Genomic DNA, 15,295 nt, shown 5'->3' on the forward strand with positions numbered 1-15,295 from the left:
CAAAAGAGATTTTTGTTTTTGTGAGAATAGCATACAAAACAAGAGTATCACAGTATGACACCCTGTGAAATGAACCAATTTGAGAGAGAATGATATGATTCACTATGCGATGTAACTGAGCACGAGAGTGACCCAGGGCTTTGTGAGTTGGAGTGATGCCATCAATCAAAGAAATACGTTCACATACATGGGCCAGAGCATCATGAAAAGAGAGACCCAACCCTTCATCCCATTTACCAGATGTATAGGCACATGCACCAACATCAGTGTATTTCAGAGAATCACTGATGGTTTCATTGCTCAAAATTATGTCACGGCCTTTTACATAGGAATGAACAGTCCCCTCATGGTAAGTCATATTAGCATAAAACTCTTTGAGTAAAAGCGGGTACACTGGCTTTTTTATGTTAAAAAGATGATTCCAGTCTAGAAATTCTAAATTTTTAACAAAAGAAAAACCTTTCTTTTTCAGATTGGCTAAATCAGCAAGAAAAGAGGGACATAGGGTACGGTGTTGAATAACTCCTTCATAAAAATCATTATTCATGGCAAACTTAAATCTGTGAGGCTTATAGTTTGAGTGGGAAGTCATAAAGTGAGATTTGTGTGCAAAGGGATCAATGTCTGGTTCCTTAACAGATTTAAGAAGGATATGAGGTTTACCTCTTTGAGGACGACTGGGAATAGACCTTGGCTTAGTTTGAGTTGGCTCAAGTGCTGACTCTGTTTCAGCCGGGCGCTTCCCTCTAGAGGTGCTAGGTTTTGAAGAACTCGGCTTCGAAGGAGGCTCCTTCGGTGGTGGTGTTGGCTTGGCAGAGGAAGGATATCTTGGTGTGGTCTTGGTCCGCACCATAGGGTTAGTGCGAGGAGGAGATGTAGGAGGAGAGGGTGAGGGAGTGAATGTCTGGTCTCATGAATGAGTGGGAGGCTTAGAAGATTCAGGAAGCTTGAGAAAATTTTCACTCGGGGGTTTCTGCTGAATAACCTTCTTCCTCATTGGTTTAGCCCTGGTTTTTGAAAAGAGAGAAGCACTAAAGGTAGTGGGGGAGAAACCGAAGGGTTAGTGGAAGGCTTTATGAAGAGAGAGGTTAAGTAATTGCCATAAAGAAGGTTTCTTGTACCCATGTAACTACATCACTGTGATTTGACACTGAAAAGACTTGACCTCACAAAGAAAAGTGATTTGACTTTATTTAAAAATAAAACAAAAATTAATTTTTAAATTTGAAAACTTTTGACAAAAGGACAAAAGGAATAAAATAAAGAATAAAATACATGGATGATGTAACACTCACTTGGGCCCAGAGATAGTTCATTTTAAGGAAACATGTTGGACCACCCAGATTCTGAGTTTTAAGGTTGGCCCAGAAGATTCAGCATGTGCTCATCAGCCCAATAAATAAAATTCAGAGTGATGGTTCTTCATATGCCCAGAGTTGTCTCATCCCAACCTATGAGACAAACTTCAACAAACACATTAGCAACTTTCAAACAATGAATCATGACTTAAAATCCCTAGAATAGTCCTAAGCATGCAAAATCTGTCTTCAGTGAGTGGTTTAATGAAAATATTAGCTAATTTCTCTTCTGATTTAACAAATTGAATGCTAATATCCCCTTTTTGAACATGTTCTCTTATTGAGTGAAATCTCACTTCAATATGTTTAGTTCTAGAGTGCAAAACTGAATTCTTTGAGATATTAATTGCACTCACATTGTCACACAACAAGGGAATATTTTCAGCATTTAATTTATAATAAGTAAGCTATGTTTTTAACCAAATAAGCTGAGAACAACAAGAAGAAGCAGCTATATACTCAGCCTCTGCGGTGGATAAAGCCACTGTGGACTGCTTCTTACTTGACCAGACATTTAGAGACTTTCCAATGAAGCAATATATCCCTGATGTGCTTCTTCTATCAACTCTATCACCAGCAAAATCTGCATCATAATAACCAACTGCAGAAAATTTATCAGTCTTAGGATACCATAAACCAAAATTGGATGTGCCATGAACATATCTAATGATCTTCTTAACTGTTGAAAGATGTGACTCTTTTGATTTTGATTGGAATCTTAAACACATTCCAACACTTTGCACAATATAAGGCCTAGAGGAGGTTAAGTACATAAAAGAGCCAATCATTCCTCTATACCTAGTCTCATCTACATCTTTCTCAGTTTCTCCCTTTTCAAATTTTGAATTAGGGTGCATGGGAGTTTCCATGGGTTTGGCATTTTCCATACCAAATTTCTTAACTAGTTTCTTGGCATATTTCTCTTGATGAATAAAAATACCATTTTTAGTTTTCTTAATTTGAAGCCCAAGAAAAATATTAAGTTCACCAATCATACTCATGTCAAATTCACTTGTCATGAGTTTTCCAAATTCAGTATAAAGGGATTCATTAGCTGATTCAAAAATAATGTCATCAACATAAATTTGGATTAGAATGAAATAATCATTAAAATCTTTGATAAATAGAGTAGTGTCTGTGGTGTCTCTTTGATAACCATTTTTCAAAAGAAAAGAGTCAAGTCTCTCATACCAAGCTCTAGGAGCTTGTCTTAAACCATAGAGAGCTTTTGATAGTTTGAAAACGTGGTTAGGAAATTCTTTATTTTCAAAACCAGGTGGCTGAGCCACATACACTTCTCTATCAATCACACCATTCAAGAATGCACATTTTACATCCATTTGATATAATTTAAAACCACAAAAAGCAGCATAAGCTAGAAGAAGTCTTATGGCTTCCATTCGGACAACAGGAGCAAAGGATTCATCAAAATATATTCCCTCTTCTTGGTCATATCCTTGTGCCACCAATCTAGCTTTATTTCTAGCAATGCTTCCATCTTCACCAAGTTTGTTCCGGAATATCCATTTGGTGCCTGTTACTTTCTTTCCACTTGGCTTTGGAACCAATGTCCAAACTTGGTTCTTCTCAAACTCATGAAGCTCATCCTCCATTACCTTTACTCAAGAGGGGTCATTAAGGGCTTCCTTGACGTTTTGAGGTTCCATTTGAGATAGAAAAGCAATGTTTATTTCTTCATTTGCTTTTCTAGTTGAGGAACGAGTTTTGACACCATGTGTGACATCCCAAATGATAAATTCCTTAGGATAATTCTTTAAGAATCTCCATTCACGAGGTCGAGTGGACTTGGAGGCAGATTCAGTCACTAAAGGATTCAAGGAACTGGTGGTTTTAGTATTTCCTCCATATTCATGAGACAAAATAGAATTGTCTCTTGCTGAATCTACAACAGCTACAGTTTCTGGTTTAGTTTGTCCAAAATTTTCATTTTCATGATTTTGTGCTTTTTCATCGTCCTTTTGAACCTGATTTTCTGCATCAAAATCTTCCAAAATACTTTGAACCAAGTTAGTGTCACAAAATGTAACATGTATGGACTCCTCAATTATCCTTGCATCTTGATGATATACTCTACATGCTTTACTATTTATAGAGTATCCTACAAATAAGCACTCATATGCCTTTGGATCAAATTTTCCCAAATTGTCTTTGTTATTTAGAACGAAACATTTGCATCCAAAGATATGCAAGTAATTTAAATTTGGTGGGTGACCTTTCCAAAGTTTATAAGGTGTTTTCTTCAAAAATTTTCTTATGATAGTTCTATTCAAAATGTGGCAAGCTGTGTTAACCGCTTCAGCCCAAAGAAATTTTGGAACATTGCTCTCACAAAACATGGCTCTTGTCATCTCTTGAATACTTCTGTTTCTTCTTTCTACGACACCATTTTGTTGTGGTGTCCTTGGACAAGAGAAGTTGTGAGATATTCCAAATTTCTCATAAAAGGACTCAAATAATTGGTTTTCAAATTCAGTTCCATGATCACTTCTTATAGAAGAGATCTTTAAATCCTTTTCATTTTGAACTTTCTTGCTAAAAATTTCAAAGGCCGAAAAGGATTTATTTTTGTGTGCAAGAAATAAAACCCAACCAAACCTAGAGTAGTCATCCACAATTACTAAACTATAATGTTTACCACCTAAGCTTTGAGTTCTTGTTGGACCAAATAAATCAATATGTAGCAATTCAAGTGGTCTTTTAGTAGAGATGTCTTCCTTTGATTTAAATGAACTCTTAGTTTATTTTTCCATTTGGCAAGCATCACAAGTGATGTCTTTGTCAAACCTTATCAAAGGAAGACCTCTCACTAATCCTTTCTTGACAAGTTTGTTTATTTGAAACATACTTGCATGGCCCAATCTCTTGTGCCATAGCCACTTTTCAGATTCTTTAGAATGAAAACAAGCTACATTTGATCCTTTAGTTCATCAAAGGTAAGTCCATACACATTATTACAACGCTTAGCAATAAATAACACTTCATTGGTCTTTACATTTACAACACATCATTCCAATTTTTTAAAAATCACCAAATAACTCAAATCACACAATTGACTTATGCTCAACAAGTTATGCCTTAAACCATTAACCAAAAAGACATCATCAATGAAAGTAGATTGATTGTTACCTACTTTTCCAACAGCCACAATTTTTTCTTTCCATCATCTCCAAAGGTCACAAAGCCTCCATTATACTTGTTTAGTTTGATGAAGAAAGTTGACCTTCCAGTCATGTGCCTTGTGCATCCACTGTCCAAGTACCACATATCCTTTTTGTTCTTGGATGCTAGGCAAATCTGCATTAAAACTTCAAGTAACCTTAGGTATCCAAATTAATTTGGATCCTTTGAAGTTAATCTACCTTGGTTACCCAAGTGCATTGAAATCATATACAACATTGTAAATTTGGTTTCCTACTATTCTTTTTGTAATGAAGCATTGTGAATATGAGTGACCAAATTTTTTACAATTGAAACAATGATTTCCTGATGCATGTTGCTGAGATTGAAGTGAATTATGATGCTGGAAACAATTAAGAGACTGAAATTTTCTGGTTTTTAGAAGAGGTGTATTTCTTTTGACAAAATAATTTTTGTTATGATTGTTCCTTTTTGCAAAAGCATTCCAACCCAAAATTTTTAATGTGTTTTGGCTTTTTGAAGATGAGGTTCTATTGTTAAATGTTGATTTTTTTAATGTAACCTCATTGGTTGGAACATAGCTTAGACCCGACTTGTTAGAAACAATTTCGGTTCTAGAAGACAAAGCATTTTCATTTGAAAAGAAACTTCCAGATTTTTCTTCATATATGGGAACATGTCCCAAAGCAGATTTTTCCATGTTGGATTTAGTTTTCAATGAAGAGGCCAGAAATATTGTAGGAGACCTATCAAAAATAGCATCATCATTTGTCACATATCCTAAACCAGATTTTTCAAACAATGGTCTTTGACTTGCAAGTAATTTGTCCAAGTTGCTAGAACTTTGAGTAAATTTTGCTAAATCACCATTTAGCCTTTTAATCATTTCATTTAATCTTTCATTTTTAGAAATAAGCTCTTGAGAAGGATCCACAATGTGCTTTCCTTTTAGTTTTTCAAGTTCAGATTTTAGAAATCTGTTTTCTTCAATAATATCCAAAGTACATTCAGTTTTCTTCACCTTTTCTCTAAAAAAAATCATTTTCAGCTTTCAACATTTCTTCTTCAGATTTACATTTAGTGTATTTCTCCAGCAGTTTTGAAGAATTTTGTGTGAGATCATCAATTATAACATATAAATCATCTATAGACAAGTCATAGTAATTTACCTCATCAAGTTGATCATCACCAGCCATGAAGCAGATTTGTGCTTCGCATTCGGAGTCTTCTTCCTCATCTGAATCATTCTCAAGATCTTCCCAAGATACCATGAGCACTCTTTTTTTTTATTTCTTTCCTTTTTCTTCCTTCTTGAGCTTCGGACAGTTGAACTTAAAATGTCCAGCCTCCTTGCAATGATGACAAATCACCTTGCTCAAGTCCTTCTTGTATTCCTTTGAGTTTGAACCATTGTACTTGCCTTTGTTCCTCATTATCCTTCTAAGTCTCCTAGCAAAAAACACAAGTTCATCATCTGAAAAACCATCACTAGACTCACTCTCTTTTGATTCTATTTTTGACTTAAGGGCTATTCCCTTTTTCTTTGAGTCCGGGTTTGTGTATGTGGTTTCATAGGCAATGAGTTTTCCTCTCAACTCATCATAGGTTATGGGACATATGTTGTTACTCTCGGCTAGGACGGTGGCTGTTGTTTCCCATTCCTTTGTGAGGCTTTTACGTAGTTTTCTCACTAGGGTTTGTTCTGAGTAGGTTGTTCCCATAGCATCGAGGTTGGTGATTATGGTTGAGAATCTCTCAAACACTTCATCAATACTTTCTCCATCCTTCATGTTGAACATCTCATATTCTTTTTGCAGCATATTAATCCTCGTTTCTTTGACTTGTTTAGTGCCTTCGTGTGTAACCTGGAGTTTCTCCTAGATTTCTTTGGCTACCTTGCATCTAGACACTTTTCGGTACTTTTCAAAGCTGATAACACAGTGAAGAAGATTGATGGCTTTAGCATTCAGCTCAACTTTCTTCTTGTCGTCTTCATTCCATTCAGTTTCTTCTTTTGGAGTCACCACTTCATCAGCACTTATTTTTGTTGGAATCTTGGGACCACTTACAACAATTTTCCATATATTGTAGTCAATGGATTGGATGAAGATCCTCATCCTCTCTTTCCAGTAGGCATAGTTCTTTCCGTTAAAGAAGGGAGGCCTATTGTTTGACAGGCCTTCAGTTAGAGTATAAGAAAATGTGGTTGTGCCCAAGTTGTTTGCCATTGGACCTTTGCTCCAAGCGGTGAAGCTTGATTCTTGAGAACTTGGCTCTGATACCAATTGAAGGTTGTAGAAGGCTTAGGAAGGGGGTTGAATCTATGACCTTCTTTTAGTTGAATGAAATAAGGCTTGACTTATAAACTTTCACTTAGATTCTGTTTAATCACAGCAGCGAAAGTTTATGAGAGAATTTCATTTTGTCTCATGAATATCAAAAAATGGAACAGAGAAGGGAAGAGAGAATCTGACACCATCGTGTATCCTGGTTCAGTTGCCTTGTGCAATGCAACTTACATCCAGTCTCCATCACAACAGTGGTGAAATTTTCACTATAGTTAAAGTATTATATACACCAATTTCACAGGATTGACACAATCCTTTCACTCTCAAGTTCTAACCTAACTTGACTTAGCTATGCTAATACCTAACTCTTTACTCTTAGTGCTTACCTAACTAAGAAAAGTGTACCTCACAGGTACAAGAAACAAGACACCATAAACAACCTAAAGAAATCTGAAATCACTCTAGACTTTTCACTCAAGTGTATCACTCAGCCTTATAACACTCATTGGCTTTTACTTGAGCTCTCTCTATTTGCCTTTTGCCTCTCAAGAAATTACAGAAAGATATACCTTGAAAATAAAATTTTCAATATGTAAAACATGAAGGAGATTGATTGTTTCAACAGCCTCTTTTGCTATGTGATGAACCTGATTTGCACGACTTTGATTTAGTCCCTCATTCTGGCGGAATGCTCCTTTGATAGAAACCACTGTCCAAGTTGATGAACTCTCTCAAAGAAGACTTCTCAGAACAATAACTTCAATCCTGGTTCTCTCTCCTTCGTCTTTCTTGGAAACAAAATTTTTCTTTTTGTAACTTTTTTAATGTTGCTGAGTTGCTTTCTTTCAAGTCAATTTTTTGAGCTTTGTGCTTCTTAGAGGTGACATTTCATTTTTTTTATTAACCCCAAATTAGGAATTTCAAATTTGAATCTCTTACTTGACCGAAGTCAACTGAGCAGCAAGAATGGATGTTCAGTGATGAGCCCCAAATCCATACCTTTAAAAATGTGCTTTGGCTCCAAGTAACTTTGTGAACCATTGATTTACAGCAGCATAGATCAGAGTTACCTTTTGCCATTTATACAAAAATAGTGTCGCAGAGAGTTGGAGATGGAGTGAAGAAAATAAATTGCATGCAAATGGAAATAAACCACCTTTATCTTTTGACTTAGCTTAACACGGTTTGATTTGGCGATTAGACATTTGCTTCTTGCTTAACCCTTCTCTTTCCTTCTTTTTTGATGAAATGAGGAAGAAGAATCTCTTTCTCTCTCTCTGGTTTTGACTGAAGCACATATGTGAGTGATGGCTTTGGAAGGCTTCCACTTAGATGATGCATTTTGGGCTTGGATTTGTTTTACTTATCTCTCAGCTCATGTGACTTCTTTGTTATATTCATTTGGGCCTTGTTTATTAGACATCCCACCAGCAGTGTTTTGGTTTTCTTGCATTTGGGCTGCTGTTTCTTTTGATTTGGCCTGCAACACTTAATCAAGCACAATTAAAACTAATTCCGTGATTAACCCCTAAAATAATGTTTGTCATCATTAAATTAATTTAGTTAATTTCTTAACTCAACAAGTTTTGTGCAAGATTAGAAGAAAATCGAATAGATACCACAATGACATTTTGGAGACATGAATTTCTTCTTTCTTGGCTGCCCAACACTTCCAGAAGAAAAGATGCAACTCCTACTCTCTTTGCCAACATTATAACCCTACAGAGTGTGACTTCTAGGTTCTAAAAAATGATCTCTATAGCTCATAGTGGTAGCACAGTTAGGGTTCTACACAAGGAGGAAGGAGGAAGAAGCACAGTTAGGGTTCTGCGCAAATAAAAAGCGAATTTATATTGTTAAAAATTGTCAGAGGCCGAGTTGGGTGATTTATTAATATGCCAATTTAAGCTGGTACTTAACGGACACATCACCTCATTATCCTTTGAAAAAATTGTTAGGGGTCAAATTGAGTATTTACTCTAATCTATTTTATATTTTCATCCACACTTATATAATCTTTTTATTTAATTATTCTTTTTAAAATTCCATAATTAAGTAACAAATATTAGGACAATTTTGTCCAAAACTCAACAAAGATGATTTTAAAAGTATTTTTAACTTTAAGGATATTTAAAAAAATAAAATTATTTTGATTTTCACCTGGTAATTTTAGAGATGATGAAAAGAGTATTTAATTCTAAAAATTACGTAAAATTAATTTCATTTGAAATAAATGCGTCTCAATTAAGAATTGAATATGTAAAAATGCCTTGACCACCATTTTTGTTCAAAGCCAAAAGATGAGAAGTTAAAAAAGTTTTGCGTGTATGAATAGGAATTCAACTCTATCAATTTCCGCTAACATGAAATTTACAACTATCATCACAAAAACATACTCTATTAAAAATGGGCATATTCAATTTTATTCTATAGATGAGAGGAACTCTATAACAAAATGTATGGAATAGTGAAAATCTCTCAAAAAATTCAAATAATACAAAACTGAAAATTCATAGTGACATTTACTCTATATGTCACTCAAATAATTTATACTTAAAAATATCATATTCCGACCCAAAATTAAATCAACAAAATTTGCCGCAGCAATGATAATGAGTCAAATCTAAAGGTTGAATAGTTTTTCTTCTGCAATCCATCTATATAGCTAAGATATGAATCGAAGTGCTGAAAAATCTAAGCACCGCCAGATCCATACTTCTTGCCAAACATAATAACCTGCAACTTGTCATAGCCAGCAAGCACACCGGCGCCGGCGATGGCGCGAAGGATGTTAGCACCAGCACCCTTGAACAAGGACTTGGCACCCTCATTCTGGAGGATTTGTGTAAATGCATCCATGGAGCTCTTGTACTTCACAGCTGTACCAGAGGTCATCATCATTCTTCTCCTCACTGTGTCAATTGGGTATGATGCAAGCCCAGCACCATTGGTGATCAGCCACCCGAGAGCAAAGCTCGCAAAAAAGCTATCCTGCAATCCTCATAAGAAATTGCAGGTTAGAAGGAGACACAAAGAGAAAAAGCTTAACACATTAAGAGTGGAACTTATTCATGTTATTAAAACACTCTTTCACCTTAGTCTATGACAATAATAAAGACGTCTCGCGGTCCACAAATTCAGCCGAACAGAATACATAAATTAAATTATAATTTAGTTGTCATGGACTAAGGTGGAAGAGTGGTTTAATACATGTTTAGAAAATAGAAGAAAGAGTTGTGGATAGAAACCTGCAAAGATCCAGTCAAGAGAACTGGCTTGAGAGAATCATACATTCCAAAGTAGAGACCGCGATAGACGATGATACCGACGCAGGAAATGTTGAAACCACGGTAAAGACCGGCGATGCCGTCGGAAGCCAAGGTCTTCTTGTAGACGTCGACGAGACCGTTAAACTGCCTGTCGCCGCCACCCTTCTTAGCAGCCTTGGCGTCATTAGCAAGACGAGTACGGGCGTAGTCAAGAGAGTATACAAAGAAGAGCGATGAGGCTCCAGCTGCACCTCCTGATGCCAAGTTTCCAGCAAACCATTTCCAGTAACCGTCTCTATCCTTCTTGAAATTGAAAAGCCTCTTGAAGTAGTCCTTGAATGCAAAGTTCAGAGCCTGAGTCGGGAAATAGCGAATCACATTTGCAGTGTTACCTCTCCAAAGAGACACCACACCCTCATCAGCAATTGTTCGACTAAAGCAGTCACCAATACCCTTGTATGGCTGAGCAAGTCTTCCTTGTTTAATCATCTCATCTTGATTTTGGATCAAAAGCTTCACTCGTTCGATCGGAGCCGCCGCCGTTTTCGACACGGCTGCCGACACTCCGCCCATCATGAAGTCAATAAAGAAGTTGCCCTTCTCTGCCGGAGCTGCCACAAAGACAGGAGACGTTGTGGCACTTGTAACGGTAAAGAAATCAGTTGTGGATTTGCATGATGCTGGCATGTGCAAGGCAGGATTCGAGTAATTCGAGAATGTTCGCCTTTGGTTTAAAGCAGGGCGGCGGAAGGATCCATCGTTGCTTTGGATGTCGGAGGAAAGAGCAGAATGGAGATGGAGATGCCTTGCAAACTTTTCAAGAGTTGGGTTTGGATTGACCATGGTGACTATCCTGATCATGTATGGAAGCATGCACTCTATGTTATTATATGAGTTTTCATAGACTTAGGTAATGTGTTAAGTGTTAACAACTTAACATTTAACCACAGAAAATAATATATAAATATGATCTGTTCGACCATAAAATTATGAATTTCGCTAGAGAGTTAATAGAGTATCTGCACAATGTGTATAATGTGTTATTTATTTGACCCAATATGAGTTAAAAATGAACATTCAAGGTAAAATACTACTAATTTATTAAACACAATACACCCATACCTTTCAGAATAATCATCTAGGTATCAGGGATAATAAACAACTGATATCATACTGAATCGAATACAATACAGCCCATTATACACATTGTACAGATAATTCATTGACTCTCTGTACTTCCGCTAAAATTATTATATATAACAAGTTAGTTTGGCTAGAAGGAAGTCATTAAAGCATCATAGATTAGAAAAAGTATGCTTAATAATAATATTTAAAAAATAAAAATAAAAAGAACTATGATTGAATTCTAAACTTCACAGTAGTAGAAAAATTCATAAATGTCCTGTAGTGTACCATCTTTAAAGAAAATCAGAAGCAATTTTGTAAGCTAAAAAGTAAAAGGGAAGAGAGGGAAAAAATGAAGAATATCAAACATCCAAGCCATAATTAAAATGTTCTAAATAAGAGTTTTTCATATTAATGTATTATGTAGTCACCAAAAAAAAATATTAATGTATTACGTATTGCAAATCTTGAATAGACTCTTTCAATAAAAATAAGGCACTAAAAAATTGAGGTTGTATTTAGTCACATTATGAAGGTTTCTATGGATAAATTTTTGTACACTACTCAATGACCTATGCAATCATGTGACAAGAGAATGGAACAACACAAAATTGAAAGATACTACTAGAAATAAAATAATAAATTAAACTATTTTTTTATCCCAATAAGACAAAATAACAAATTGAAATGTAATACATAAATACCTTAAATCATCATTTTCAATGTGCTAAAAAGCAACAAAACCTAAGCTTTTAAATCATAATATAGATATTTAATATTTTTTTCAAACATGATGATCACTTAACCAATATGCTCTTATATATAAAAATCAATGAGATCTACAATAACAGATATAAGCCAATAAAAACCCAGAAAACAAGAAGTGAGACTGAGAGGAAAAAATCATTCAGATATAAAAATGACCCAATTAAAATAAACTTTTTAGTTCCGTTTGACGGGAAGATCCATTATACAAGTGTAAAAGAAATAACTTTCTGGAAACAAGCATCATAAAAAAGGAATTTAATGTCAGTATCCACCCAAAATGGATTAGATTCTGAAATTCTATCCGTGTTTGTTTGGCTTAATTTTGGTACCATTGTAGCATTATCATGTAAAATAATTGATTTTGGAAACCCAAAATTAATAAACACCATGACTGAATTGGAGAAATGAAAATTTTCTCTTTATGATATAAATTAATTTTAACTCAAAATCTAAAATGTATATAATTAATTTTGATAAACCATAGTTGATTATGAGTATAGCTAACTGGCAATCCAAACATGCACCATAATCATGACGTCTAAAACTTTCTATATTCAACTTGAAAGAACGATAAAAGGATGATAAAAAAATAACAAGAACAATTTGCTGGGAGCAAAATCAACATATACGAGTTTGAATAGAAGGAATATTATGGTACCTTGAAAAAAAGAAAATAGGAGAGTGTAAGTGAGAGTAATTGAAATGAGGAGCGAGTGTGAAGGGAATGAGTGTGTATTTGAATAGAGAAAGGAGTTTTTTTTTAACCTTAGAAATGAGAGAGTGGCTACCCGACTTTATAGGAAGAAATGGCCTTTGACAAGAAAGAATCGTAGGGTTAAAAAAATGTGAAAGGCCAAATGAGAAGCGTGGCTTTGAACAGACTTTAAATAATAATAATAAATCCTTATTCATTCACAGGAAAACTTTCACTGTGCACAAATGTAGCCCTCACCTTTGACTACATCCAGTAATTGTGGAACAACTCAATAAAAATAATAGGCCATACATTTCTTCTTCCTTCCTTTCATCCTTTGTACATTTTTAATGTAATTTCTTTTTTTTTATCAATAATGATATTCATCTATTAAATATCAAATATTTTTTATATCGGTATAAAAATAAAGTTATTTATTTTTCTTCTATCCACTATCTATCTATTTATCTATCTTTTAGCTATTATATAAAGGAGATATCTATTTATATATCTATCTTCTATTAGATAATGGAAACATAGAAATAACATGGTATTCAAATTATTTTTTTAAAATAGTTTTTGTTATATATAATTTATAAAATAAATATTTTGTTATTTTCTATCTTGGTTAACTTTAAAATAATTATTAATATATTTATAAAAAAATGGATTAATAGGCACTAAATAGATTAGTTACTAATAAATTGGGTATTATATTTAGATTTAATAAAAAATAAATTTTCTGTGTTTGGAAAAAAAATAAATTAGATAATCATATATATAAACATTAAATGAATATTTCAATAATAGGAAATTATATTTTTAAAACACTAAAGATTCATATTAAATAAATTTGAGTACCTATCACATATGGAATCCAAAGCAATCTTCACGAAACTGAATTTTAAAATGGTGCTTTTGTACTCTTAAGAGTACATCATATGGAAAAGTTTTTAAGTATATTATTGTACTCTTGAAGTATATTAGTATTTCAATTCTCATGACTATTGAGATTTATATTATATAGGGAGTAACTCAGATAAAGATGTTAAAAATGTCTTTTTTAAAAAATATTTTTTAATAATTAAAATTTAATACATATAATTTATTGAACCATGTTATTTTTGTCAATATTAGGCTAAATAAATTAATTTGACCAAAAAAATAATGAATCAAATCTAAAACTGATATAAATTAATATTTTTTTTATAGAAAATAACTACAATATTCCTATTATAAAAAAATAACTAAAATATCTCTATTATATATATATTAATTTTGAAAATTCTAAATTCTAACCCTATGATGTATGATGGTAGAGAATAAAAAGGCTAAAATTTAGAATTCTTAAAATTAATATATATAATAGAAATATTTTAATCATTTTCTATAATAGGGGTATTGTAGTTATTTTCTATAAAAAATAATATTAATTTATATCAGTTTAAGATTTGATTTACCATTTTTTCAGTCAAATTAATTTGTTTGGCCTAATTTTAATAAAAAATAACACGGTTTAATCGATTATATGTGTTAAATTTTAATTATTAAAAAACATCTTAAAAAAAAACGTTTTAGACGTGTTTATCGGAATGGCTTCTATTAAATAATTCTCATGATTTAGACAGAATGACAAATAGTATCGTGAATATGCAATTCATAAGAATTATGCTGCTTATTACTAATTACTTCTAATTTTGATTAAATTTGTCATAGATGAATAATCTTTGTATTAGATTATTTCATATTTTATGTGCACTACAATAATATAGATTATTTTTTAGAGCTATATGTGTCAAAAAAAATTAAAATTCGTCAAAAAATAAATTTTGACATTATTTTAACTATGAAAATATGTTAATAAAAGTTTTGTCAAAAATAGTATTTTTAACATATGTAATTGTGAAAAAAGCTTAAATCTTATTTTGATAAATATTGACTGTCAAAAATAATTTGTTAGAAAAATTCGAGAATATATTTTCTGTGATATTTATTAACCGTCAAAAATACTATTTATTTTAACATTTATTGGTCATAAAAAATTCTCAACAAAAATTTTTAACAAAGAATGAGATGAAATCTTGAAATTGAAGAATAAATTGAAATTTTGAAGATAATAAATGAGTAGTATGATCCCAAACTAAGAACAGTGTGATGCCAAAATTAAAGGAGCCCAAAAAAGAAGAAGAATAGTGGAGTAAATTGAAAACAAATGAGTGCCAAAATTGAGGAGTAATTTTCTACGGTCAAATTATTCATCAAGAAAACATAAAAAATTTGACATTTGTGATATTTGTCAAAAATATATATTAATTTTTACACTTAATTATGAATGTTAAAAAAATGTTAAAATAGCTTTTTTTTTTTTGTAGTGGTGGTCATTAATAAAACCAATGAAATGTAATTCTATAATAAGTTGTAAGCATTAATTATAATTGATATCATTTGATTTGAACTTTTATTTAAATATTTAAAATCAGGTAAGTTTAAATGAAAGATCACGAGGATGATGATATATTGAAGAAGTAAGAGAAGATTTACAAAATTCGAATCCATCTGCGAGGAACATCATCAATGGAAGCAATGACAACAAGATTAGCTTGCACACGAAGCTTAGCGAGTGATCTGAGGAGA

General features: G+C 33.0%; 1 protein-coding gene across 1 annotated transcript; it reads right to left on the bottom strand.

Annotated features, from left to right (window-relative positions):
• Window positions 1-9,454: 9,454 nt before the first annotated feature.
• LOC107611514 (ADP/ATP translocase 1, mitochondrial-like) lies at window positions 9,455-10,917 on the bottom strand. The gene is made up of 2 exons (XM_016313429.3): window positions 10,054-10,917; window positions 9,455-9,796 (listed from the first exon to the last, which is right to left on the bottom strand). Exons 1-2 carry the CDS (start codon window positions 10,915-10,917, stop codon window positions 9,500-9,502), a joined length of 1,161 nt encoding a protein of 386 aa, XP_016168915.1. The 3' UTR covers window positions 9,455-9,499.
• Window positions 10,918-15,295: the final 4,378 nt, after the last annotated feature.

This window comes from Arachis ipaensis, chromosome B8, assembly GCF_059453495.1.
Source record: "Arachis ipaensis isolate K30076 ecotype BB chromosome B8, ASM5945349v1, whole genome shotgun sequence".
Lineage (NCBI taxonomy): Eukaryota > Viridiplantae > Streptophyta > Magnoliopsida > Fabales > Fabaceae > Arachis > Arachis ipaensis.

Bases quoted from the DNA above. Each gene is read 5' to 3' on its own strand.
- LOC107611514 (XM_016313429.3), bottom strand. From the start codon at position 10,917: ATGGTCAATCCAAACCCAACTCTTGAAAAGTTTGCAAGGCATCTCCAT. The intron at 9,797-10,053 runs GTTTCTATCCAC...TGAGGATTGCAG, and splicing joins TCTTGACTGGATCTTTGCAG to GATAGCTTTTTTGCGAGCTT.